The 27,273-nt window shown below is 48.0% G+C and overlaps 1 protein-coding gene across 1 annotated transcript; it reads left to right on the forward strand.

Moving 5' to 3' along the window:
• Positions 1 to 1,640: 1,640 nt before the first annotated feature.
• On the forward strand, positions 1,641 to 24,110 carry LOC134053599 (beta-galactosidase-1-like protein 2). The gene is made up of 20 exons (XM_062508697.1): positions 1,641 to 1,723; positions 4,782 to 4,841; positions 6,042 to 6,239; positions 6,436 to 6,504; positions 6,778 to 6,873; positions 8,343 to 8,451; positions 8,729 to 8,821; positions 11,382 to 11,463; positions 14,064 to 14,128; positions 15,907 to 15,991; positions 16,483 to 16,620; positions 17,240 to 17,320; positions 17,523 to 17,629; positions 17,991 to 18,137; positions 18,532 to 18,603; positions 19,383 to 19,464; positions 20,628 to 20,715; positions 22,489 to 22,603; positions 23,487 to 23,603; positions 24,024 to 24,110. Exons 1-20 carry the CDS (start codon positions 1,641 to 1,643, stop codon positions 24,108 to 24,110), a joined length of 1,974 nt encoding a protein of 657 aa, XP_062364681.1.
• The last annotated feature ends 3,163 nt before the right edge of the window (positions 24,111 to 27,273 follow it).

Consider the following 27,273-nt stretch of genomic DNA (forward strand, 5'->3'; position numbering starts at 1 on the left):
GCTCGATGGCTTTTTAGGTAATGTCTTTGTTAATCCCTTCAGATCAGCCAGCTCCTCTTTTTTCTCAGCAGTATTTGGCAGGGGGAAGATGAGAGAGCATTAGCAGCAGGATCATGGAATGGGTTAGGTTGGGAAGGACCTTAAACCTACCTCATTCTAGGCCCTGCCGTGGGCAGGGACACCTTCCACTTGTTCGATCTCAGTTTCTACTGTTGCTGGCAGGCCCTGAACCTCCCCTCCCTTGCTTTATTGCACACTGAATTTCCCCGGCAGGGCAGCGAGGGCAGTTTGAAGGATAAACACCTGTGCCTCAAAGAGAAACAGCCAGCTGCCCATGGGGGACACCCTCTACCTGGCCAGGGGATGGGAAGGGTGTCTGGACAGTGGGAAGGGTCTCTGGCTGACAGGGAAAGGTCTCCAGCTGGGGTCTGTGTCCCAAGCCTCTCTCCAGGGTCTCTCCCCAGAGTCTCAGTGCAGGTTCTCTTCCAGGGGGGCTCCATCGTGGGTCTCCCTGCAGGATCCCTGCCTGGGGTCTCTCTACTGGGGTTCTCTCTCGGGGGTCCCTGTCCACGGTCTCAGCCCGGGTTCTTTCCGAGGTCTTTGTCCAAATTCTGTCCCGGTGCTCTCAGTCCAGGTTCTAAGTCTGGATCTCAGTCCGAGCTATCTCTCAGTCCATGCTCTCTATCCCAGCTCTCTGTCACTCCACGTTCTCAGTCCATGCTCTCTATCCCAGCTCTCTCACTCCACGTTCTCAGTCCATGCTCTCTATCCCAGCTCTCTGTCACTCCACGTTCTCAGTCCATGCTCTCTATCCCAGCTCTCTCACTCCACGTTCTCAGTCCATGCTCTCTATCCCAGCTCTCTGTTACTCCACGTTCCCAGTCCATGCTCTCTATCCCAGCTCTCTGTCACTCCACGTTCTCAGTCCATGCTCTCTATCCCAGCTCTCTGTCACTCCACGTTCCCAGTCCATGCTCTCTATCCCAGCTCTGTCTCACTCCACGTTCTCAGTCCATGCTCTCTATCCCAGCTCTCTCTCACTCCACGTTCCCAGTCCATGCTCTCTATCCCAGCTCTGTCTCACTCCACGTTCCCAGTCCATGCTCTCTATCCCAGCTCTGTCTCACTCCACGTTCCCAGTCCATGCTCTCTATCCCAGCTCTGTCTCACTCCACGTTCCCAGTCCATGCTCTCTATCCCAGCTCTGTCTCACTCCACGTTCCCAGTCCATGCTCTCTATCCCAGCTCTGTCTCACTCCACGTTCCCAGTCCATGCTCTCTATCCCAGCTCTGTCTCACTCCACGTTCCCAGTCCATGCTCTCTATCCCAGCTCTGTCTCACTCCACGTTCCCAGTCCATGCTCTCTATCCCAGCTCTGTCTCACTCCACGTTCCCAGTCCGTCTCTCCGCACCCCCTCAGGGCCGTTCCCTCACGGCACTGCCGCTCCCACGCACGCCCCGCCCCCGCGGGCGCGCGCCCCCTCCGGCAGCCAATGGGAGGCGGGGGGGCGGGGCTGGCGGGGCCGCGGGGCGGGGCTCGGCCAATGGCGCGCGGGCGGGGCCGGGGCGGGGCGGGCGCGCGCTGGGTCCGCGGCCGGCGGGTCAGGGGTTCGGGTCCCGGGGCCGCGCTCCCTCCGCCATGTGGCCGTGTGGGGGACGGCGGCAGCGCCGCCTCGGAGCCGTGGCGCTGCTCCTCGCCGTGCTGTGGCTGCTGCTGCGCAGGTGAGACCCGACCCGACCCGACCCGACTCGACTCGACTCGACTCGACGCGGCGCGGGGGTCGCGCCCCGGGGGCGGCGGGCGGGGTCCCCGCGGCGGCGGGGCCGGGCCGGGCCGGGCCGGGGTGGGCGTGGGGCGGGGCAGGCCCCGGCGGAGGGAGCGGGGCTGACCGCGGGAGAGCTGCGCACGGATGGAATCGGCGGCGCCGGTGGAGGGGAGAAGGGTTATTTATGTAATTAGCGTCATTAACGTCATTATTAACGTCCGTGACTCCTGCGCGCTGCCGCGGATTTAACGGGCCGGAGGCAGGCTCGGTAAATCCCGTCCTTTGCCATCAGAGACCTCCGCTCCCATCATTCCTGCAGCGGAACGGGAGCGTGGGAAGGAGCGCGGCGAGTAACGAGTAACGCAGCCGCCGTGCCGGCCTCGTCCGGGGCTTTCAGTGAATGTAAAAATAAGCGCGGTATCGCAGCTCCTGGCCGTCGGCACAGCGCGGAGCGGAGCCCCGCTGCCGGCCATGGGTCAGGTTCTGGGTTCGGCTCTCGCTCCCCCGCCGCCCTTGGCTCGGGGGAAAGCTTTACATCGCCGCAGCGCTGATGGGTGATGCGCTTGGCGAGTCGCTCGCTCCGGCAGATCTCACCCAGCTCCGGGGCTCCCTGACGTGCTCGCACCGGCGTTGTTTCCCTCTCTCCAGCCTGTTCTGGGGCTGGCTCTCCCTGTTCTCTGTGGCACCCACGGCCACCTCTCCAGTCGAACCCTCTTTTCTTCCTTCTGCTGGTCCTGTTTCACACTCCAGACCAGCAGCTGTTCCTCTCTAGCCCACCAGTAGTACCAAGAAGTCCTTTAAGGTTCTAGCTTGAATTCCACGTGTTTTTGGGGGAGATGATCTTTCCCAGAGGAGCAGATCCCATGTTTGTTGCTTCCGAGTGACAAACTCTTCAGTCCCTCAGTGACATGCTGGAGAAGACATGGAAATGCACATAGATATGTGCAGAGATATAATATGGTTATTTTTTGCCAGCTGGATGTTTTATAACAGGTTCTTAAAATCATAGTTGGAAGTAAACTTAATCGTCAGAGCTATGGAAAAGCTTTAATAAATCTTTGCATAATTAGAAGCAAAATTCTTGCACAGCTGGCCTTGGGTTTGTGCCACCTGGGTTCTTAGGGAGGATTATTGCAAACTGATACCTGATGGAGGCACGGAATCTGTCTCCTGTAAGTGTGTATCCACAAACCCCTGTATGCTGAGTAAACCCCTGTGTGCAGAATAAACTGTTCTAAAAAGTTGCAGTTGTTACCTCAGCCATGGTCTGTGAGCAGCTCAGAGCTTTCACTTTTTCCTGGCCAGAGGAAGCCCAGAATAAGCAGCAAAGCCCTTGGAGGTCTCAGTGGAGTTTAGGGATTAGCAGTAATGGCCCTTGTCTTCTGAAGCACATCCTTCAGCATCAGCAAAGAACTTAATGGCTTTTTCTCCTGGTTTGGCTGTTCTCTTTTCCACCAGCTTTTTATCCCAGCTGGGCTGGGTACAGGGTGGTTGAACACCAGAGGTAAATCTCTCTTGCAGAGAGGACTTCAGCTACATTTGTTTTTCACAGGCATGAGCAGCGTGGCTGTTTGGTTCAGGTGTTAATTGGGACTTTCCCTTTCCATGTGTTGTATTTTGCACTTCAAATTCCATCTTACAAAGGCTTATTCCATCTTATTGGACTAGTCCATCCAATCCAACTTCAGAGTCTCTGCTCTGGGGTTAGTTGATTATGGAATGTTTTTTTTGTTTGTTTTTTTTTTTTTTTTTTTTTTTTTTTTTTTTTTTTTTTGCAAAAGAGGCTTCCCTGAAGCAGAGATGAAATCAAATCAAAGAATAATGGAATCCTAGAATTTGGGTCAGAAAGGATATTAAAGATGGCCCAGTCCCACCCCTTGCCATGGCTAGGGACACCTTCCACTATCCCAGGCTGCTCCAAGCCCCATCCAGCCTGACCTGGAACACTCCCAGGTATGGCTGCTGAGGGTGACAAAGGCCAGGAACCTTTAACAAAGTGAAGAAAAAAAAATTATTTGCAACATGTTCTGTCATTATAGAAGTGAGGAAAAAAAAGTCTCCTGGGAGCTATAAATTGCTCTCAGGAGGAAGTACAGAGCCCAGGTACACTTTAACCTCTGGCAATCCAGCTCAGGGTAACAGGATGAACTCTGCTGAGTCACAAAAATGTTTCTTCCTAAGGTTACTTGAACAGATCCTAATGAGATGTGTGGGTTTCAGGATGTGTTGAAAATACTGAGAGCCTGGGATCTTCTTACCAGCTCTTCTTGGGGAGAAAAAGCACTGGAGCACAGAAAAACTGGGGAGTTTTAAACTGGGAAACTTGATGGGAATGTGCCAGGTTAGTTATGCCTGGGATTAAGAAGATGATCTTAAGTGATTAGTTTATTTTTATCTGGCTGTATGTGCTTCCTGAGCACAGCCTTCACTCTGGCACCAGTCAGCAGCACTTCTGTGTGCAGGAGTAATTTAGGGCTCTACCTAGCTCAGAAACAATTTGGAAACTCTTTTCCAATCTAATCTTCAAAAATTGGAGTTTAGCATCTCCAGACCCTGTTGAGCTTTCACCTCTTATTCTCCACCTAAAATAGGAGTAGACATAACTGCTGGTATGGTTTGTTAAAGTTACAGTCTGTAATTTAGCAGCATAGAGGGGCAGCTGGCCATGGGGTATTCTGTTTGGGGCTTGAGAACCCTTCCCTCTGCTGCTGAAATTTGTAACAGTTCCTTGGGAGCAGTGCTGCCTTTTCCCAGCCTCATGTCAACATTCTCTGGCTGTGTTTGTCATGTAGATGAGCATTTTCAGTCCTGTTCTTACTCAGGCAGTCACGCTTTACATGTGGCAGATTGGTGTTTTGTACTAATTTCTCCTACCTGAACTGCACTATCATCATGAGCTGTTGTTATCTTCCCACCTTCTGATACAGCACCATCTCCTTGCTCAGCTCTCTTTCTGTGAATGGCTGGACAATCTGTGTGAGGCAGTGAATATCTAATCTGGCTTCCTTTTCCAGGTATTACCCCTGCCTGCTGCCGGTTGTTTCAGAGCCCTGTGAGAATGCTGTGCTACTCAGGTACCCTCTGAGCTTGTCAGCCAGCCCGTGCAGTACCCTGCAAGCCTTAGATGTAGCTCCTTTTAGTCCCCCTGTCCTGTCAGAGGATGGGCAGGCTGCTGGTTAGCAGTCCCTGTAAGGCACGAGCTCTGAGCATCCTCACCCTCTGCTAACAACTGCTTTACCCATAGCCTAGGCAGCAGCTGCAGGCTTAGGTGTTCCTTTCTTCTCTCACGGTGACGTTTCTCCCAAATGTGTGGGTCGTTCTTGCTTTCTGGAGCTGGGAATTCATTCCTCACATCTGGCTCTGATAAGGAACAAGCTGCCATTGTCTGACTCTGTGTGTGTTCAGAGCTGTGCCACTGGGGTGGGCTGAGGGAGGCAGTGACACTGCTCTGTGTCTTGTTGGTAAAATGGGGTTTTGGTTCAGCCAAAGCGAGCTGGGAGCTTGCAAGGCCATGAGCAGTGCAGGAGCTGAGCCGAGAGGAGCTGTGTCAGCAGGAGTGCTCGCCCTGGTAAGTGCTGAGGAGCTGCTGGGCCCCTGGCTCTGGCTCTTTTGGCAAATAACCTCTGCAGGATTAACATAAGCAGAGATGTGGGGAGAGGTAAGTTTGTGGTGACAGGTGATTTAGTCTCTCCTGGGTGATGAATATAATCCAGAGGGTTCATTAATTTGAGGAAAACGTTCTCTGCTCACAGGGAACAGGTGAGGGGCTTTTATTTTCTCCATGCTTGGAGTTGGAAAATGCCAGAGTCCCCAAGAGATTCAGGATAGCAGTGTTGAGATGCAGCTGCTATTGGGACATGGATCTGGAAATCAGCCATGTAAAAAAATCGTCACGGAAATCCCATGCAAAGCAGGGAGATGTTGAATGCCATAAGTTAGGGAAGTGTTTGTGAGTATTGTGAGTGAACACTTGTCCATCCATGATTCCAGCAAGTGAGTTCATGCTCTGTGCCGGAGCAGTGTCAGTTGTAGAGCGTGGCACAGTGGCTTGGGGGTTCAGGGGGGAAGCAGCCAGTGAAATGGATTTAAATCTACATTTGGGAAGGTCTCCCAACTGGCTTAGAGCTTTGTGAACAATCCCTATGCTCTGTATGGCCAAGAGTGTGGCTTGCTTGAGAAGCAGGAGGGTCAGAGCTGGTCCTGCTGAGTGAGGTGCAACGAGGAGGACACGTTCCTTCCCCAGGACTGCTCACGTGTCTTCTTTCCTCTTCCAGGTTTAACTGGAGTGAGCTGACCCCTCTGGGGCTGTGGGGGAGGACCCTGGGCTTGCAGACAGAGAACTCCCAGTTCCTGCTGGAAGGGATGCCCTTCCGCATACTCGGGGGTTCCATGCACTACTTCCGAGTGCCCCGGGAGTACTGGGAGGATCGGATGCTGAAAATGAGAGCGTGTGGCCTCAACACCCTCACCACGTGAGTGTCCTCCCTGCCCAGCCTCTCCTGTTCCTCACCAGTGGGACTCACTCATTAATTCCAGTGGGCCACGACAATGTATTTCCATGCTTCTTATTTTGGGAAAAGACACAGGAAAGAGTAGTGGGGCCTCAGGTTTTCTTTGAGCATCCCAGACCTCCTCCTTCACCTCCACTGCCCTTGCTCTGCCTTTCAGGTATGTGCCGTGGAACCTGCACGAAAAGGAGAGAGGGAAGTTTGACTTCAGTAAAAACCTGGATCTGAGGTGTGTGGCACAGCCAGCTCTGTTATGAAATACTCCTATTTGGAGGGGAGGGGGTGAAGATGTTATTTCCAGATGTGCCTTGATCAGACAATGGGGACTCGTTCTTTCCCCTGCCTTCTGGAGTCCTAGGAACTTAACCAGTTTAGCATCAGTCCAGTATAGTGCTTCATCAAGCAATTACCTTCTGCTTTGGTACCTGAATTCAGTGGTGATTGGGGTGTTAGGAGTGGAGGTTCTGCAGGCAGACAATAATTCCTCTGTGTGGATCCCCAGGGCCTTCCTTTCCCTGGCAGCTAAAAACGGACTGTGGGTGATTCTGCGCCCTGGACCTTACATCTGCTCAGAATGGGACCTCGGGGGTCTGCCCAGGTGAGTGTGGAACTTGTTCAGTTCAGGGAAGCATTAGGGACAAACAAATCCCAAACTCCTGATCACACAGGCAAGGCTCCTTCGAAGGAATTGCTTTGGAATGGCTGGCTGCTTGATGGGGATATTTATTTTCTGTGTCCCCAAACCAGGTGAATGCTCATTATCTTATGGAGCTCTTCTAATTTTTTGATTGTTTAAAATAGCAATTTTTAATGGTATAATGATTACAGCAAGAAAATAGAATTGGTTAGAGCCTGTCTTGCTGTTGCACCATGACTGCATAATATGAACAGGATTTGCAGCTTGATGTAAGAATTTGCTTCATCTCATCTCCATTTTAAAAGTCCTGCTCGAAATCTGCATTGTATGGCTGGCAATAATGAAACCCCACAACTTTTCCATCCTCCTATTGTGTTTTCCCCTGAAGAACACAGCTGGAGGAGGCTCTGGGAGCACTGGGACTTACTTGCCTGGTTCCTGAGTGCAGTCAGTGCCAGGTTACCACTTGTTTTCCTTACCTGCACAGAGCACAAACCTCAGTGGAGATACTTGGGGACTTTTTCTTTTCACTTGCCTTTGGCAGCAGAATTCAGGTATCGGGGGCTTAATTCTGAGAGCAGAACTCCTCATGGCCAGAGCCAAAAACCACTTTCACATTAGATTGTGAGAAGTAAATCTGTTGTCACTTGTCACATCACCCACGTGTTTATTTTTTTTTTGTTTTTTTTTTTGTTTTTTTGGGTTTTTTTGGTTTTTTTTTTTGTTTGTTTTTTGTTTTTTGTTTTTTTTTGTTTGCTATTTTTTTATCAGACAGGTAAAAAATTCTAATAAAGAACAACGGTACTATTCTCATTTTCCAGCTAAAGAGATTATTTTGTTCTTAAGTCCACAAAGAGTTAGCAAAGAGTTGAGTCTTTCAGATCTTTGGAAGGATATTAGTTAAGGCCTCATTTGCAGAGAAAAGGAAGATACAGGCTCATTCCCCTTAAATGGTTACAGTATTATATTGTTCTGCTCTTCAACTAATTGCCCTTTTTTTCTGTTAACCCCAGACAGAACCCAGCCTTGTAAATCAGCAGTAGAAACAATGGGAACAATTACAGAAATCTTTGTTTTGAGAAAGGATTGGGATTTTTTGAAGGACCACTTGGTTGTAGTGTGCCCTTGGGAATGCAGAGAATTCACTTTAAAGTGATAAGATTAATCCTTGAAATGTTATTGGTAGAGGTGATGAAATGAATTTAGGCCTGAAATGCAGAACAAAAGTGATTGGGAATTCCTGGATTTATTTACAAGTGAGTGATGGACACGTGGTGTCCTTCACAACTCAGGGTGTCACAACCGTGCTGGGTGACACCAGGTGACACCACTGATCCCTGCCCAGGTGTGACTTGATGCCAGTGGGTGAAACACCTCTGCTTGGCTGGACAGGAGTCTCTAACACATTCCCTCTCCTGCTTTTTCCCCAGCTGGCTGCTGCAGGACCCCGAGATGCAGCTGAGGACAACCTACAAGGGCTTCACAGAAGCTGTGGATGCTTATTTTGATCACCTGATGCACATTGTTGTCCCTCTCCAGGCAAGCACCACCCTTGTCCCTCTCCAGGGGTGCACTGGCTGCACAGGGCAGTGTGGGCTGTGTGTGACAGCAGCAGGGGGAGGCAATAACAAATGCACCAGTTCTGCTCCAGGAATCAGCACAGGCTGTAGTTCCCTCTGTCAGTTTGGAACCATGGGAGGGTGGAGCTGAGTCCATCTGATGCTGGTGCGTTTTTCCTGCCAGCTGGTGTGGTTTTGGTCCCTGTGGTTAGAAATCACGATGAACAACCTTCTTTGTCCCTTTTTGTCCCCCACAGTACAAGAAAGGAGGTCCCATCATTGCAGTGCAGGTGGAGAATGAATACGGTTCCTATGCCAAAGACCCAAACTACATGACCTATGTCAAAATGGTAATGGTGGCACTTTTACTTGTTTCTGTGTCAATCTCTCCCATAAATCACCTCCCTTGCAGTGTTTTCTGTTTTGTTTCTGTGTAACTTTTGAGTGTGGTTTGAGAGACTCTTGAAAGCAGCAGCTGCATTTTCCTTGGATGTTTCCTTCCCGAGTGGAAGAGTTGGCGCATGACCCTCTCAGTGTTGATAAATCTGTGCTTATGTCTTGCAGAGAAGAGGGTGATAGGGAGCTGGGGGTGTCTGTATTGCAGAGCTGCCCTTGAAGAAGCTCTCACCTGCGGGTCCTGTTTTGCCTCTCCTAGATAATATTTGATAGAGGTTTCCCTTTGCTGACTTTCCTGGGAGAACAGTTGATGTGAGCGAGTCACCAGCACAGTCCTGAGCTTGTGTAATCTGGGGCTCAGCATCAGGCAGGTTAATTTGCCTAATGCCTCCCTTACCCTTGTCAAAAAGAGATTTAACTGTGCCCTGGCTGCTCTGAGTCAGTGGTAAGGAGTTGGCCTGTGCCCAGGGAGGCTGGATTATCCTGATGGATCTCACAGCAGTCTGACCTGTTTGTTTGCCCCCAGCAGCAGTGCAGGGCAGGCAGATAACGAGATCTGCAGTGTGTCTCACAGGGTTTGTTGTTTAATTTCTTCTCACTGGATGCTTAAAGGTATTGCTGCATGTCAGGAGGGGGTCACCCATCCAGTCTTGCTCTTCTGCTACAGGATTATAGTATCTCTCTGAAACCTTTTGGGTACCCCAGCTGCACCCTGAACACCCTGAGGCTCAGGTTGTCCCATTGCTCAGGGTGTCCAGAGGCTCTTCAAACAAATAAATCCACAGCAGAGCTAATCTCCTTAGGGCTGTGCCAGCTCCTGCACCAACTCCATCTCATGCTGTGACTTAACTCTGCTTACAAGGTTAAATATGAAGTGTGTATACAAACAAATTAGACATAATACCAAGCAAGTGGTTTTCAGAGCCCTAATTGAAGGGGACTGAGACACTCTGGGGGTCTGAGCAGCCTGCAGGCTTGGCCTTGCTTTTCATGGCTCAGTGAGGAAAGAGCTTGTGCTGTTTCAGACTTGTCAGGACTGATTCCCCTGCCAGGCCTGTGGGTGTATTTTTGCAGTGCTGTTTCATCATATTCTGGGATTGTGTGCAGTTTGCATCTGAGGCAGTATAGAATAGTGGTTAGAGATGAAAATGTGGGAAAGCAGGATTTGCAGGGCTTTGTTTTTGGTTGGAGTGGGATCTAATGGGAGGTGGGGCTCCAAGTCTTTGTTCTGGTTTGTGGCAAGGTGGTTCATTCACATCTAGCATCTGTGGCCAAGTTGCATCTTCCTGGAATTAATAAACTCATTAAGAAACACCCCAGACTCACACAAAACCCCCAATCCCTGTGCTTACCTCACTTCTTGGGTGCTATGCCTTTGCCTTCCTAAAAGTGGAAGGGTGTATTGACATGACCCTTCCTACAGAACTGAGCTTCTATCCCTGCTTCTCTGCTGCACTCTGGGAGGCATTTAATGTGTGGCAGCTCTGCTGTTCCTCCATATTGCATTTACACACAAAAGGAGGGGAAGAAACTTAGCATAAGTGCAGTGCTCAAAGAATTACCTTAGTAAAATTGGTTAGAAATTCCAGTTCCCTCAGCAGCTGAATTTTGTCTGAATCCAGCATCTGCTCAGGTATAAATTTGGTGGTGATGGGTTGAGAAAGTCACCAGGTTGTCCTAGCTCTGGGTTGGATTTGTCTGCAGGCTCTGTTGCATCATTTCTCTAATGCAGACACTGTGCCATGCCCAGGTGTGCTCTTTGTGCAGGCAGGGACAATAAACAAAGGGCTTTATCACATTTCACTATCAGTAATTTAGACTGAAGGGACTGAAGCTTTATTCTCAGAGCTCCTGGGAGCTGGAGGAGTGACTTCCAATGCAGGTACAGTGAAATGAGTGGTTAATTAACAACTAAGCTTTCCTGATCTCTCCTCCAGACATCAGCCACTGTTCTGTTAAGAACCAGCTGCAAGAGAAAAATCGTGATGGGAGGAACCTTGTGTGTGTGGATTTTAAAAGTGTTAGAGTGCTGTTTCCTCCAGTGCTGTGATGTTGAGGAACCACTAAATTCATTGATTATTGAAAAACTTTCATACCTGAGCTGTCCTGTGATGGCCTTCCTTGGAAAATCAGCTCTTCCCTCTTTTCAGCTTCCACTGTCAGACAGTCAGTGCTTGCTTTTCCTTTCCTCCTTTTACCTGAATCCCTCTTTTGGTGAAAGCAATGAAGCTATTTATTACATTGATCTCAGAAGCTAAAATCCTGAAGTTGCATGTATCAGTGAGAAACCAATCCAGCTTTCTAAAGCAAAACAAGATTTTGCAGTTGTCTTTAAGCTGTTAAAAGTAGACAGGGAAGCTTCAGGAGGAACTGGAGGTGTCACAAGGATAACTTTTCATTACAAGGCACTGCCAGGTGCAGGCTGTCCCCACAGGAGGTGATACTGTAGTGCTTTAATATCCTGGGAAATGCTAAATTCTGTTAACACAGTGGCTTTTGCTCTTTTTAACCTAGGCCCTGTTAAACAGAGGGATTGTGGAGCTGCTGATGACCTCAGACAACAAGAATGGGCTGTCCTTTGGCTTAGTGGAAGGAGGTGAGTGCTTGTGGAGGTGAGGGAGGGCTGTGGTCCCTGGGGAATGTGGCTTTTGAAGGAAAACAGGGCTTTAATTCACCCTCTGCACCCACTGAGGGTGTTCTGTTTGTGGTGGGAGGGACCCCTTGGCTGGACAGTGCAGCCAGGACAAACCCAGACCCTTCCCAGGAAGGTTTAGAGTGGTTTATTTTCCACATAAAATGTAACACTGTGTGAAGGGTTGGGCATCTGTACTTCCCACTGAGTCGAGAGATGGCAGCAGCCAGCATTTCTAATGTCTCACTAAACTACAAGGCTGAAAATGCTACTTACTGCTTCATTTCAATACCTATTAAACAAGTTCCTCAGCAATTACTAACAGTAATAACTCATTGCTAAGGTAGATGCTTTGCAATTAAAAAGAGAAGAAAAAACGTCCATTAAAACCTTGGTTTTGAATTTCACATTTAAACAGTAAATTTAGCAATAGTTTGTGAGGCAGCATTATCTTCTCAGCAGGCTTATTTTGGGATGTAAAACCTTAGGTGGGTAAAGGAGGGTGTCAGATGTGTAGAACGCAGAAGGATGCCTGTTTCCCTTTTATAAAGTATGATTTTATTAAGTTTTTAAAATGCTGCTTAGCACCCTCCTCCTTTTTCCTGTGAAGAAATGGAGGCACAGCTGCTCGAGTTTCACTGAGCCATAAATCTGACTGGGGCACTGATTCTCAGAATTTCAGGTAATTTCAGCTGGGATTTACTCTGTCCTTGGCCTCTGCTCTCTCCTCTGTCCCTGCCAGTTGCCTGAGGTGTAACTGCTCCCCCAGATTGTGTTTGCAGGGTACAGTCTTTGAGTGCTCCTGTTATCACTCAGTCATAAATAATGTTAAACTTCCAATCTCAGGCATGGAGATGATTAAAGGGCAAGACTTTACCCTCCTTTTTTTCCCCTCCTTTTGTTTTTCCATGTCAGTATGAGAGGGATAAATTCATTAACTGAAGTCACAGGCCTTCACCAGTACAGTGATCTTGTCTTTTGGATTTTTTCGGGTGTGCAGCAGTTTTCAGCTGTGACCACACAGAGTCACTCTCTGCCTGCCACAGAGCTGCCAGGAGAAGGACTGGTGTGGAAATCCCTGCCTTGCCCTCACCTCCTGAGGGAATGTCTGCAGCCTCAGAGCTCCTTGTTCAGAGTCATCTTTTCCAGCGTGTTCTGCTGGGAGCTCTCGGGTTCCAGTTTGCCTCTTGGATGTCACAACAATCTGTTTGTCACTGATGTGGTGTGTGGGACAACCAGGGCTCCAAGTGGGAGAGAGCAGGCTGTGAGGAAGGGGCTAAAGGAGAGGCAGGAATCCCTCCCCATCCCTGGAAGTGTCCAAGGACCCTGGACAGGGTTGGATCAGCCTGGCATGGCGAAAGGTGTCCCTGCCCTTCCAGGGGGTGGGATGGGATGAAGGTCCCTTCCATCCCAAACCACTCAGATTCCAAGAATCCCAAGCTGATCTGCTAAAGCCCTCGTGGGAGCTCATGGGTGACAAAGCCTCTGCTGTCCCTCCAGGCCATCGCTGAAGGACCATGGTGGGATGCCTTGTGTGTGTGCATGGGAAGAACGTCCTGTGAGAAGGATAAATAAGGCTCTGGGGACTGGTTCTCTTTTCCATGGTGTGCTGTTAATCTGCATGAAAAGCAGAGCTGGGCATGTTCTCCTTCAGAATTGCCAGCTAACGTATTACATCAGTGCTAAATCCACGTTTTATTTTGTTCTCCTTTTGTGTTTTCTGTGCTGAATTCTTCAGCTCAGCGCAGTACATAGGTCAGCCTCTTAAAATCAAGGTATAAATAGTGAGAAGTGAGCTTTTTCTTCTGTAAATATTCTGTTTGAAGTGCTCTTCCTGACACAACTGGGGCTGGGTTTGATACCAGCTCTCCTGTTGGAAGTCAAATTTTAATTCCGAATCACATCATGGCTGCTGTGTTTGCAGAGTTTCTCTGGGAGAAATATCAGCTGGGAGATACAGAAATGGTTGAAATGCATACCAGGGGCTGGGACACTGGTCCCAGATGAGTGTGTCCTGTCCTGCAGGCAGGTGTTCCCACTCCAGAGCCTGAGGATGGGCAGAAGCACAGAGAGCTCTCCCAGTTCCAGTTCTCTGTGGTTCTCTTGTCCTGTGGTTGTTCTTGCTCACCCCCACAGACTTGACAAGCTGTAGGATATTGCCTGGGAAGGGATTTCTGCAGCTGAAGCCTGGGAGAACAGTGTGGCATCCAGACAGGACTTTCTAATAAGATTGCCTTTATGTGGTGCCTTTTAAGTGAGGATCTCCAAGTGCTTTACAAGCTCTAATTAGAGCTGGTGACACCCCAGGAGCTGCTCTGATGCTCTCTCTCTCTAATATCTCTGTACATTAGAGCTGAAAGATGGCCTGGGAGGGTTCCACTGTGTGCTGTGGTTTGCTTGGATTCTGCATAGCAAGTGAAGGCTTTGATGGGGAATTTCTGAGGAGGTTATTTTGGGGGTTCAGAAGGTGTTGGAGTTCCCTCCTGCTGGGCTGAGGCCTAAGGAGATGGTCCCCAAGACATTTTGAATGAGCCTAAGTTAATACATTTTTCCTTTCCCACTAGCACTGGCCACTGTTAACTTTCAGAAACTGGAGCCTGGGCTGCTGAAATACCTGGACACAGTACAGGTAAGGTGCAGAAACACTTTGTTCAGCTGTATTTTCCAGCACTAGAAGTGAAGCATTGATATTCTGTTTGGGATTTGTGTGTTGGTTTGGGGCTTCCTTCTCATTAGGCCGAATCCTTCTGGAATCAGGGAAGGAGGATTTAAGTATCTTGTAATCCAGCACCTTCTAAAAGGCTTTTCATCCAGCTGTGCCCTGTGTTTAGCTGTTGGGGGTTAGACTTCTCCAAGTGTTGGCACCCAGAGCATCCCAGTGCACAACTGTCAGACTTCTCTTTTGAAGTTCCATCATTTTTTTCCCAAACTCTTTCACCCTGATGCTGTGGGTGCTCTTTACAAACTGCTGATGGTGTGTCTGTGATGGTAGATTCATGGTAGATTGATGAAGTTTTAATGTCACTTGATTTTTTTTAACCTTCCGTGCTGTCAGATGTGTGCATCAGGGAGGGAATTAATTAATTAATGCCTAATGAGCACTTGGTGTGAACCGTGTCCTGATTGTGATGAGGGAATGGCAGTTTTTGGGGTTAGTGACAGGTTATCTGTCTCTTTACACCCTCTGTCCTCTTTTCCTGTGCTCTGCTTGCTCCAAATGAACGATGTGAGCAGTTGGGATCTGCCCCAGCCCCAATCAGTTCTCTCCTCACCTCTTCCCTTGGCTGTGGAGGGAAGCCCTGCTGGCATGCTGGATATTGAATCCTACAGTTTTCATTTGTTTTCTTTTCCTCTGCTGGCAAAAGAGGCTCTGCTGGAAGTGCTTTCACCTCCTTTAGGTCTTCCAAAATTCCCCTAACCCTACAAATGAACAGAAGGTGGCACCTTCCCCCCAAAGGAGCAGCTCTTCCTTTGCCACACTAATTTTGAGATAGGAAGGGCTTGTAGGGGTTATGGAGCTGTTTTATCTTTTCCTTGTTGTGGGTTTTTGTTCCAGAAGGTGACAAAATCCCTTCTCTGACTGGTTCACTGGGGATAGATTGATTAAGTGTATTTCCAAGAGCTGGAATGTTTAGATGATTACAGGCAGTTGTTTTCTCCTAATGAAACACGAGTTTCTTTAATGCCACTTACCTCAGCCAATTCCTGTGGCATCAGACAAAACTCCTCTTTCACACAAAGGGCAAAACTGCCTGGAAATAAAGCCCAGGAGGCTGGGGGGGGCAGCCAGGCTGAGCACACATTGCCCTGCCCATGCCATGGGGACAGGAGGGATCCTGCAGAAGCTCAGGGAGCTGGCAGGCACTGACAAATGGGAAGGAATTGCAGAGCCTTTAATGAAGACCTAATTCCTGCAAAATCTTCCCTGCCAGCACCATATGCAGCATTAAAAAGGCATTAAAGCAGCTCAGGTCTGCTGCTGTACCTTGGCAAGCACTGGCTGCCCTGCACCTGCAAGCTCTCAGCTGGCAGTGCCATGGCAGATAAGCAGACATTTATAAATGTGTGTTTCTAGCAGGAACTAAACACTGACAGTTGGTTCCATCTCCCCAAACAGCAGCATCTAGAAATGTTTGATGGCACCTGATTGTGTTCTCTGTGCTTTGTGCTGTGTGACTAGCAGAGGCACAGAGCTTTGCTTGCCTGTTCTGGGCATTGCTGGCCCACAGTTTCTTGTTCCTCACATGCCCAGAGCTCCTTAGGTATGTTTTTATCTGTGCCAGTTGAGAAGAAAACACTCCTGTAAAGCCGTGTCACCACACTGGATTTGAACAATGCTTCTCTAGAAAAAACAGGTGACTGTAGGAGTGTCCTGAATCCATTTTAACTCTGTTTTTCTCTTGGCAGAAAGACCAGCCAAAGATGGTGATGGAGTACTGGACTGGGTGGTTTGATAACTGGGGAGGCCCTCACTATGTCTTTGATGCAGATGGTGAGCACCAAACGCTGTTTTTGTAGAACATTTTGTGGTGAATTTCAGCCCCTTGTGAGTGCAGCACCTTCTCCCTGGTTTAAAAGCTCATCTGGAAGGCTACTACTAAAAAAAAAAAAATACAAATCCCCAGGGCATCTAAAGAGCAGTGAAAACAGAGCCATACAAGACTGTTTTAACGACTCTCATCCTCCTGCAATTGTCTTTGTAATTGGGTCATTAGTGTGTTCAGTTTAGGAATCTGACTGAGCAGTCCTTGCAACTCTTCTTCTTAAAAGCAAAATTCCTGCTGGAGGCCACAAGCTTTACCCTTTTTCACCTGGAGGAGAGGATTATTTGAATGTATTAATTTATCAGTATTTTATCAGTGCTGCCCCTTACTGATGCAAATCACAACCCAAATCGCTGTGATTGCACAGGAAAGACAGAATTGTGTCTGTCTGGAATTCCTGGTCCAGATTCCTTTTTTTTTTTTTTAATTTATTTTGCAGAGATGGTGAATACTGTAGCAAGCATCCTCAAAACAGGAGCATCCATCAACCTTTACATGTTCCATGGAGGCACCAACTTTGGCTTCATGAACGGGGCTTTGGAAGCTGATGAGTACAAGTCAGATGTCACCAGTTATGGTGAGTTTATTGTCACTGCCTTGCCTGTGCAGCTCTGACTTCCCTGGGCTGGTGACAGTAAACAGCAACCCTGAGAAGTGCTCAGCACAACCACTTTGTCCTGAAGAGATGAGGTGGGACACAACTCAGAAGTAAATTCCTGTCTAAAAGGGAAGCTTACATGAGTGTTTCCAATTCCCAGCCCATTCCAGGAAGTGGGGGATTCCCTTATTCTGAATTGTAAATAGAGGTGTCACAGATGATGAATTGATATCTCATTTTTTTTTTTTTTAGGGAAAGGTGGTGATCCAAGACACCATTTTTTAATTTTACCAAGTCTAATTGTACCATAAATCTCTTTTCATCCCAACAGCCCGTGGTTAAAGTGGTTAATTGTTGACTTTATCCTGTGTGAAATTCTGGGTATGTGCAAATTAGATCACTGAAAGTGTGAATGGCTCTTCCCTAAATTAAGGAATTTTGTGGTTGTTCAGTGATGTTCACTCAGATTAAAGTGTAGAGATTTCCATACTACAGACAATGCCATTAAAATTGTGCCTGGAGCTTTTTTTTCTTGCATGAAGCCATCCTAGAGCTGCTTTATGTTTTTAAAACACGTGCTGCTTTTCTGCTTTTCCAGATTATGATGCTGTGCTGACAGAGGCTGGGGACTACACATCCAAATTCTTCAAGCTTCGACAACTCTTCAGCATGGTCATTGGTAATTCCAAACCCAGGAACCAGAGCACTGCTCCACCCACACTGTAAAAATAGGGAATTATTTAAACTGGCCCTTCTGCTGGAGCCCTGGGGCTCTGGTTGGTTGGGAATTAAGGATGGGAGGAACAAAGGAGATCTGGTGGGATCTTGAATTTGTGTTGTCTGAAATCATTGATCCATCTTTCTTTCTTTCTTCATCCCAGGCCAGCCCCTTCCTCTGCCCCCCATGATTGAAAGCAAGGCCTCCTATGGTGCCATCCTGCTGCACCAGTACATCTCTCTCTGGGATGTGTTGCCAGCACTTTTACAGGTAGTGACCCCTCTTTTAATGCATCCCAGACATAAAAGGCATCAACTTTTAGGTGCAAAAGGCAATTTGTGCTCAAGGATGAGGTTGGGGGACTTTCTTTCTTTTTTGCCAAGGATATGCAAAAGCAGCAAATCTTCTATCTCACCTTTTTCACTGCTACTTCTGTTCTCTTGGAATTGCGGTTGTGCAAGTCCTTGGCTCCTTTTTTGGTACTTTGGTCAGGAGGGATTTGGGGTTGGACCAGAGCTGGGGGGGCTCTCACCTGTGGCAGAGTGGAACACCTGCCTTAAATGAGCCCTGAAATGAGGGTCTGTCGATGTGAGAGGCCACTCCTGATGTTCAATTTGCTTCTCCCCTGCAGCCCATTAAGTCTGAGTTCCCTGTGAACATGGAGAATCTGCATCTGAACGACAGCATTGGGCAGCCCTATGGATATGTGCTCTATGAGACTGTCATTTTTGGGGGGGGCCACCTGCACACCAGGGACCACGTCCGGGACCGGGCACAGGTAGGGGCTCAGGGCTTCTTAGGGACTCTCAGCTTGGCTGGAATGCTTTGGTCTGGGCAGAGAGGGAGGAAATGGGGGAAAAACATGAAATTTTAGATTAGTTCTGTGATTCACTTTTTCCACTTCTCAGCTAAGCCCCAAATCCTTATCACTTCTAATTAAATTTCCAGTTCCAGACTGCTAAAACTTACATCATCTTTAAACATTAGAATGTCGAATGTTCTGAGAATATTTTGATTATCTTATTCTCACCTGCACTGACAGTGACACAGTTATGGACACTTGAGTTGCAGGTTCAAACAGAGACAGTTTCCTCCCCAAATCCAGCTGGAGTGATGTGATGATGACATAACTGATGAGCAGTTGCTCTGGTGTCCTGTGCTCTGTTTTGCAGGTGTTTGTTAACACCATGTATGTGGGAGAGCTGGACTACAACACAGTGGAGCTCTCCATTCCTGAGGGACAGGTAACTACTGGGGATTGCTCAGGGTATGGATAACAATATCACTAAAGAGGGAGAAGTCTCAAAGGCACCTTCTCCTAACCCAGGCTACCTTGGTACCCTAATCAGACACAAATAGTGGGATTTCACTGCCAACTTACCATTTGTGACTGAAAAGTGGGGGCCTGAATGCTTTTCCATGGAGAAAATTCAAGTTATTGTAGCCCTCGCTGCACAAAATTTGCCAGCCTTCTTAGCACAGCCACAACACTGAGTACCTGTACCCTGTTATTGCACATTAAATCCATGCAGGCTTCATCTTTCTTAGCACAAAGCAGGTGTTAAGGGGCTTTGGAAGCTTTTGGATCTCAAATTAAATGAGAGGGAATGTCTCTCTTTAGGTCTGAGAGCAGTTTTACCCTGGCAGAAGCTGGCACTAAGAACACTGTATTGATTGAGAACATTTCAACAGAGCTGTGGTGCTGTAGGAGCAGGTGAGGGGATGGATGCACTGGTTGTTCTTAAGGCTTGTAGGAGAGTTATGGCAAACCTGTCCTGTGTCAAATTCCCATTTCTGCCTCTGTGGGTGCTATCAAAATGGGAATTAAAAATTCAAGAGGGACAAAAAACAAAACAAAACACCAACAACCCAGAAATTTTCTGTGCAAAGGCTGCAAGTTCCTCACTGTTTGCAGTAGAGTAAATTTATAAATTGCAGCTGGCAAAGGTAGCAGTGCCACTTCCTCCTTTGAACACCTCTGCTGGGGCTGGTGCAGCTGATGCTTCTCCTGGTTTGTTTTCAGCAGGGCTTCAGGCAGCTGAGGCTCCTGGTGGAGAACCGTGGGCGAGTCAATTATGGGCTGGCACTGAACGAGCAGAGGAAAGGTGGGTTTGGTTCTGTGCTCCCAAACTCTCCCAGCCACTTCTCCGAGTGCAAATGCTGCAGAACTGTCTGTGTGCTTTGGACAGAACCAGCTGAGGGCCCAGCACAGCTCTCGTGGTGCTGGTCAGCACTGGGAGTTGGTGGGAAATGGGGTGAGGGAGGGAATGTGTTAAAAAATATCCTCAGCCCCTGCGTGGAGTGAGCAGAGGAAATGCAGTGGCTGCTCAGTGCCCTGCACCAAGGTTTATCTTATAAGGGTACAGCTAAACCCAGGGCTATCAATGAATCTTGCTCTGCTCTAGGTTTCCTAGGTGATGCTCAGCTCCCTTTCTCTTGCTCTGTGAGCATATTACTTCACAGGGAGGGAAGGAAAATACCTTTTTTAATCTGTGTTTTCCCTTGAGGGCTTGATATTGGAGGATCGCACCATTTAAAAGCTCACACAGTGTCAGGAGGAGGGAACTGCATCCTCTTGAGCAGAATTGACTGAAATGCTCAAGCCTATCACACACAGGAAGGGGTTGATTCTATTTTAGTGGGGAGCTATGTGCAAAAGCTCTATAAAATAGATTAATAGAGTTAGGCACGTGACTGTATCGATTTTATTTAGTGCAGAAAAGTTGCACAAACCTCATTGCTGCCTAGGCAGCCTCAGTCCTGTGATTAGGAGGCTGCATTAGCACCCAGGCTTTGCCTGCTTCAGGGAGAGCAACTTGAACAAAAGGATGCTCAAGGTGAATAACTTGTTAAGGTGTTTTAAAATCCTGGGATGAAAAGCCCTGGCCCAGCCCTGGGCATTGCTGCTGGCTCCATTATGTTTTGCTGTGCCTGTTGGGGAAGGGATTGACTGCTTTAAAAAAATCTGTGTATGGTCAGCTCACTAAACCCAAACAATTCCCAGCTGCTGCCTGTGCCAGCACATCCCAGTGTGTTCTGCTGAGAGGGGGCTGGAGGCCCAGGTGATTTGAGGGAAAGGAGAAAATGGAGAGGCCAAAGTTTAGTGATGCTCCCCACTCAATCTGGAAGAGCAGTGGGACCATATGGGCTCTAATTCCATTGCAGAACGTGGCTGCTTTCCATCTCCTGCTGTTCCTCAGATTCAAGTAGCAAAATCCATCATCTTTAGCTGTTCCTCAACTCTTCGTTACCCCCATTGCTCTTGCAGGCTTAATTGGTGACATCTTCTTGAATAAAACCCCCTTGAGGAACTTCAAGATTTACAGTTTGGAGATGAAACCTGCCTTCATGAAAAGGTTTGTGGGATTTTAACTTTCTTTTTTCCTTCTTCATTTTAAACCACGTCTTTTCCAGCAGTGCAGTGTCTAATAGGGAGCAGCTAAATGAGGCAACCTGAGGTAACAGTGGGGAGGTGGATTTTTGCACTGATAAGTTCCTTGCTGATACTTTTGCCTGAAATAGTGCAGGAACTAGTGCCAGCTGATCCATACCATCATTTAGGGAGAAATGTAATCCCACTGGGCAGGATTTAAAGGTTTCCTTGCAGCAGGGTAGGTAAAAGCCAGGCTTACCCAAAGGGAAGGATCCCCTCACACCCACGTGTTGGAAATTTTGGGTTTTTCTGGAAATTACCAATCTGGATGATATATTTAGTAATTCAGCCTGGCAAGGGATGGATTAATTCTAGAAAGCTACTGATAATGCATTAGCAATCCAGATGGCTCCCTCTCTTTTATGTTGTTTTGCTTAAATTCAAGGAAGGAAATTTAGCAGGGGGATGTTGAAGAGCTTCTGTCAGCACATACAGGAAACCTCAGCAAATGTTTCAGGCAGCAGATGCCCTATGGACTCTGGCCACAATCCAGAGGCACTCTTTTCAGTGATGTTTTTCATACCAGAAAGCAACTTATGTGCATCCCCCAAGATATCACAGCTACCCCATTTTGTGTAGGAGGGAGAGAGAGAGGCCACATTAAACCAAAATGGCTTTTAAAAGGAAAAAAAGTCCACATTCTGAAATGCCTAAGGACAGTTTTAGCAGGTGCTGAGGGACTACCTGAAGGATTCTTACTGATGGGGTAACTCACAGCCTTTTGGACTGCAGGGTGTTAGAGGAATATTTCCAGTGAGGAGCATTAAAGCAAGTGAGCTGCCATGGCCAAACAAAAGCAAGATTAGTCACCACTACCCTCAGCTCCTGGCTGCTGACCAGCAGCACTGAAACACAATCAGCTCACAGTCCCCTCGGGGAGGAGGGAGAGGAGTGTTGTGAAAGAAGCTGTCACAGGATTTTAGTTGAATAATTCAGTAGCAGCCAGGCTGCACTGGATCAATAACTTCCCTGAGTCCAAGAGATGCAGTTTGTAAGGGCTGGAGGGAACATGTTCTGACAGAAGCTCAAGGCTTCTGTGAGATTCTGCTCTCCTTATTTCCTCTTCTGCTTGTGCCCTGCTCTCAAGTTGTTGCCACAGGTAAGAAATAATGTCAGATCTTCCCTAATTACTGCACACTTGCAAGGGTGTGTTTGTGTTCCTCGACAGGAGCTGTGGCAGGAATGTCTGGTTTGAATCCTGTCAGTTCTGCAGTCTCCTTTAGCAAGCCACAGACATTTAAAGCACCCTGGTAGATCTGCAGGATCCTCAGCAACCAACATGAAGCAGAGCTTTTGTCCCAGAATGGTTTGGGTGGAAGGGACCTTAAAGATCCTCTCATCCCACCCCTCCATGGGCAGGGACACCTTCCACTATCCCAGTTTACTCCAGCCTGGCCTTGGACACTTCCAGGGATGGGGCAGCCACAGCTTCTCTAGGCACCCTATGCCAGGGCCTCACCACCCTATTAGGAAAGAATTTTTTCCTAATATCCAGTCTAAACCTGCTTTCTTCCAGTCCAAATCCTTCTTCCCTTGTCCTGTCACCACACGCTCCTGTAAAAAGCGTTTCCCACTGAGGTGGGGACAGCCCCAGGTACCCTCCTCTTGTGCCCCAGTGTGGCCTGCCAGGGCTGTGGCTCGTGGGGGCAGGGGCAGGTGGTCCCTGTGCCCTGTGTGATCTGTCCCTCTCTTGCAGCTTGCAGCACGTGTCTGGCTGGAGCACGGTCCCGGATTATTTCGTGGGGCCGGCGTTCTTCCGTGGGAGGCTGTGGATAGAGCAGCAGCCACAGGACACCTTCTTGAAGCTGCAGGCAAGTCCTGGTTGTTCTTAATCAAGGTTTTTAAAAAGCTGGTTAGAGAGAATTGTGCAACGGCTCTGACTGATTTCTGTGTGTGTAGCCTCCCCCTCTCAGAGGATTATTCTGAGGGTCTGACAGTCTCCTCCAGGTAATTCTGTTCAGTCTGCAGAGGTCCTGTGAGAAAACTGACCCTGCAGAGCTACCAGTGACCACTTCAGTCTTTTTTTTATTGGCACAGAAATGCTATTTTCTAGTTGCAGAGGAGTAATGGGCACAGAAAATAAAGGAAGGCCTTGTTTTATTCCTGTCTCGTCAGTGTGACATTTGGAAGGAGTCATTTCTTTGTGGCCATGGCATGGGAGTTAGCATTCTTGTCATCCTTCTGTGGGAGACTGCATAGAACTTCACATGAGATTTTAAATATTAAACTTATTCCTCTGATTCCCCTCCCTTAAAGCCAATCTTGTAGCCAGCCTTACAGTCCTGCTCACTTTCCCATTCATTGGGAAAATTATATTTGTTGTAAACCAGGGCAGCCAGCAGCAATTCAGTTTTTCTGTCACCTGGGAAAGAGGTGAGGGCAGATATTCCATGCTTGGGAAGGAATAAAGGCCTGTCTGTTCAAAGGGAAAAAATTTCCTGTACAAGCACAAATCCCATATTGCACATTTTTGAAAGCTTTATCCTTTTAATGAGCACATTAAGGATAACTCCTGTTCAGCAGGGCTTGTTTAAATGTTCCTGGCTGCAGGGATTTGCACAGGGAAAGCAAGCAGAAAAACTGCAGAAAGTGGCTGGAAAGAATGCAAGTGTGAAAGCAGATTTGGTTTCTTGTGGGGATGCTAACGAGGCAGCAGAGCTGCATCAGTAATTCTGTGTTCTGCCTTGATTCCAGGGCTGGGAGAAAGGAGTGGTGTTTGTTAATGGGCAGAACCTGGGAAGATACTGGAAGATTGGACCTCAGGAGACACTTTACCTTCCTGGGCCCTGGCTACGGAGAGGGGGCAACGAGGTGAGAGGCTCTGCTGGGATTGTTCTTTGCTGTTGGGGTTGTTAAAGATCATTGTCCCAAAGAGCCAGACATGCCAGGACATGAATTATCCTCTAGATGAAAGCCTGTGCCATAGAGGGAAAGGACAGTGCTATCTCCTAAGATCTCTGAAAATTAGGGAAGGTGCTGCTCTAGAGGTGGCTGTGGCTCTGGCAGCCATGGAGGGGTGACAAGGATGGCAGCTGAACCTCACAGCTCTGCCTCAAGCTGGAAATCAAGACAAACCTGATGTGATGCTGCTTCATCCCTGCACCACGTGGTGTGTTCAGACCCACACTGACTGATCTCTTTAAATGGTGCTTCCTTCCCCTCCTCCAAAGAATATTTTCAGCCCCCAGGCTTTGTAAGAAGGGTTTTTCTCTCTCTCTCTTTTCTCTGCAGGTTGTCATCTTTGAGGAGCGCACGGCGGGCCGGATCATCCAGTCTGTGGACATCCCTTACCTGGGACGGACCCAGTACGTGGATTGAGAGCTGCTTTCCCATGTTTGGCTCATCCTGAGTATTCCTGGTTGCATGTCTGGGGACCTGAGGGCTCAGCACTTGGGCATGCTAATCTCCACTAGAGCCAGGGGAAGGATTTGCCCTCTGGCAGTGAGTTCAGAGGAGAGGACAGCCAGAAGAAGCAGGGCCCTTGTTCCATGGATGGATGGATGGATGCAGCAGCTCATCTCCCTGGACTGCTGAGGCCCCCAGCCTGGATGGCTGCGCATGCTCTGGACCATCTGGTGGATGTGGGGGAGTAAAAAGGTGCTGGAGACAGGTGAGAGAGAGAGAGAGAGAGAGAGAGAGGAAGAACTGAAGCCATCTGAACTGAAAGCTGAGCTCAGCTTTCCAGGGACTTCCACAATGTGCTATCGCTGGCCTCCTCATTTTTATAATTAGGTAGGGAGAAAATAGTTGGTGAACATGTGAGTAATCAGGTGTGGAAAACCATTTTGGTGTGCTTTGAGGCAGATTTTAGCAAGTCTCTGCAAAAAGGCCATTATGTGTTCCCTTGTTGGAAGGCAAGGTGGTTGTCAAATGACTTTTAATTTCAGCTATTTTTTTTTTTCCCCACTAAGTTTTACTATGGAGGTCGTCTCTCTCTCAAAAGGAAAAACAAAAATTAAAAAGTGAGATGTGTTTCGTCTTCTGTCAAATGTCTCACTATGTTTTGGGCCAGGCAGGAATGAGAATTTCCAAGGAGGAGAAAAGAACAAGTGAATCCTGCAGTTCCCTGTCCACCAGTGCTCACACTGTGAAACACCTAAAGATGAAATTCCCCCTTGGAAAGTGAGCAGGGATCAGATTTTGGCTGGGGTAGAAGCAAAGGGACTGCAAGTGGAAAAACTCATCCCTGGTTTCTCCTTAAAGCTGCTCTGGGATTTTGGGTCCTGGTTTCTTTTTTTTCTTTTTGTCCCTCTAAAGAGAAACTCGGGATTTAGGTAAATACAACGTTCTTTTAACTCACCAGCTCCAGGCACAAAGGAGCTGCAGCCTCCTTAGGGAGAGATCAAACCCAAGCTGTGAATCCTTCAGAACCTCCCAGGAGTCGCTGCTTTCTGTGCCACAACCAGGATTTGGGCTCTGGGAGAAACACCAGACTGTGTCTGTAACGGAGGTGCAGGGTATTCTGGCTCTTAGAAACCATCGTTTTATTTAACAAATTTAAATACAGTTTGTTTAAAACTGAGAACAGACAGTGCAGCTGGAACACACTCTATCCTGGCCAGGTCTGGTCACACCTATCTCTGCTCCCCAGGGCCACAGCAGCTCTGGGACAGCTGAAAGTGCCCAGGCTCCTGTGGCCAGAGCAAATGTGCAGGGCTGTGTTCAGGGCTCCATCCTTTGCATTTTTCTGAAAGTTGTTTCCTTCCAAGCAGGGAAGGTTGGAACCCAGCAGGGACTGGAATTCAGATTAGTGAACCAAAACATGCAGCTCGGAGAGGACATCAGTTGGAAACTATTTCAATGCTGTGAAAACTTGGTAGTCCTTGAAAAATGTCTCTTTCCACTGGAGGGTTTGAAGGCTGAAGGGAACTTGGAAGGCCAGTACAATAATGGAATAAATCTACTTGAGTGCAGAGTTGTAATCCAAGGTAACAGTACCTGTTCCCATAGAGCCAGCAGCATCCAACACTTTCTTTCCAAGTAGTGCTTCAGCCATTGCATCTAAAAGGAACATTTTTGTAAAGGCTTCTGTGGCTGGGAACTAAAGAATGTGACTTTTCCCCAATGGTTCTGATGTACAGTGGGAGAAAATAACTTACAAAAAATATTTTTTCCTTTGAAATATCAGGAAATACACAATGTCATTAGTCCAAGGGGAGACTTCTGCACCGTGAAGCCAACAATCAAACCCAGAGCATTTTAATAGTTCTATGTGTTAGGGCTAAAAATAACCAAGTCTATTGCAGGATTACATTTTTCCCTCAGTTCAAAGGTAAAATTGTGCTTCAAAATTTTTGAAGGAATTGGGACAGCGGTGGGTTGGGGGGGTGATCAAAGGTTTCACAACAGTTATGAAGGGGGAGGGAATTTAGGGGTTTTGGCTGGGGAGAAGGGGCCTGTTGTACCTCAGTTTGTATCTCAGCAAGTTTGGCAGTCTCAGAGTCACCCACAGTGTGGCAGCACCACCAGATAATAAATAATAATTTCAATAAACAGAGCCCTGAGTCCAGCATCCCCTTCCCAAGGGTGCTGCTCTCTCCATCCAAGGGGACTGGGAACTGCTTTTCACACCAGCTCTGCAGTAGCAGAAAAAGGGGCTGGGGCTGAAGGATACACTCCAGTCAAATAGGAAATGCACTAAAATCATCTCTTAGCATCCCACCCCTAGTTTGAAGCAGTTTTATTTTTTAAGAGTGGAAATTTGCCTTCATATAGTGTCACCCTTCAGAGAATCCCACACCTAATGCTCACAGGAACCAAATTAGGGCTAAACTTGGACCAAGATCTGGATGCATATTATGGTGTATGGCCCCAACAATCTCATTAAACCCCACTTCCAATTATTCTAGCATTTTTAGAGAACCACATGCTGGAGACATGACTCCATCCAGGATCAGTGGTGAGCTGGTGGTGATCAGCAGCTCCCTGATCCTTTCCCTCCCTCCCACTCTGGGGCCTTACAAGAAAGATGTGGACAACCTCTTAGCAGGGATAGGACAAGGGTTGATGGTTTTAAACTCCAAGAGGATATATTAGATACAAGGAGATTTTTTTTTTCAAGGTGGGTGATGTCACACTGGCACAGGTTGCCCAGAGAGGTGGGGGATGCTCCATCCCTGGGAATATTCAAGGCCAGGAGCAACCTGGTCCAGCTGAAGGTGTCCCTGCCCATGGCAGGGGGTGGAACAGAGGACTTTTAGAGTCCCTTCCACCCCTAACCCTTGCATGATTCCACGACCACAGAGCAACGTCAGGTTGCCCCCCCCAAACTGAAGAAGGAAAAGGAGAGGGAAATCGGAGAAAGGGTTTGTTGTAACCTGCCTTGCTTTTCCCCCTTCCCCCAAACCCTTCCTGTCTTGTGCAGCGTAACAAACACTGATTAAAGTAGGTTTAAAATTAAGGGCTAGGGTGCCATCTCGGAAGGCAGCTGTCCCCTCCACGGCCAGAGAGCTGCTCGGGCTGTCACACACATGGCCACAAG

The sequence above is a fragment of the Cinclus cinclus genome, chromosome 25 (genome assembly GCF_963662255.1).
Source record: "Cinclus cinclus chromosome 25, bCinCin1.1, whole genome shotgun sequence".
Classification (NCBI taxonomy): domain Eukaryota; kingdom Metazoa; phylum Chordata; class Aves; order Passeriformes; family Cinclidae; genus Cinclus; species Cinclus cinclus.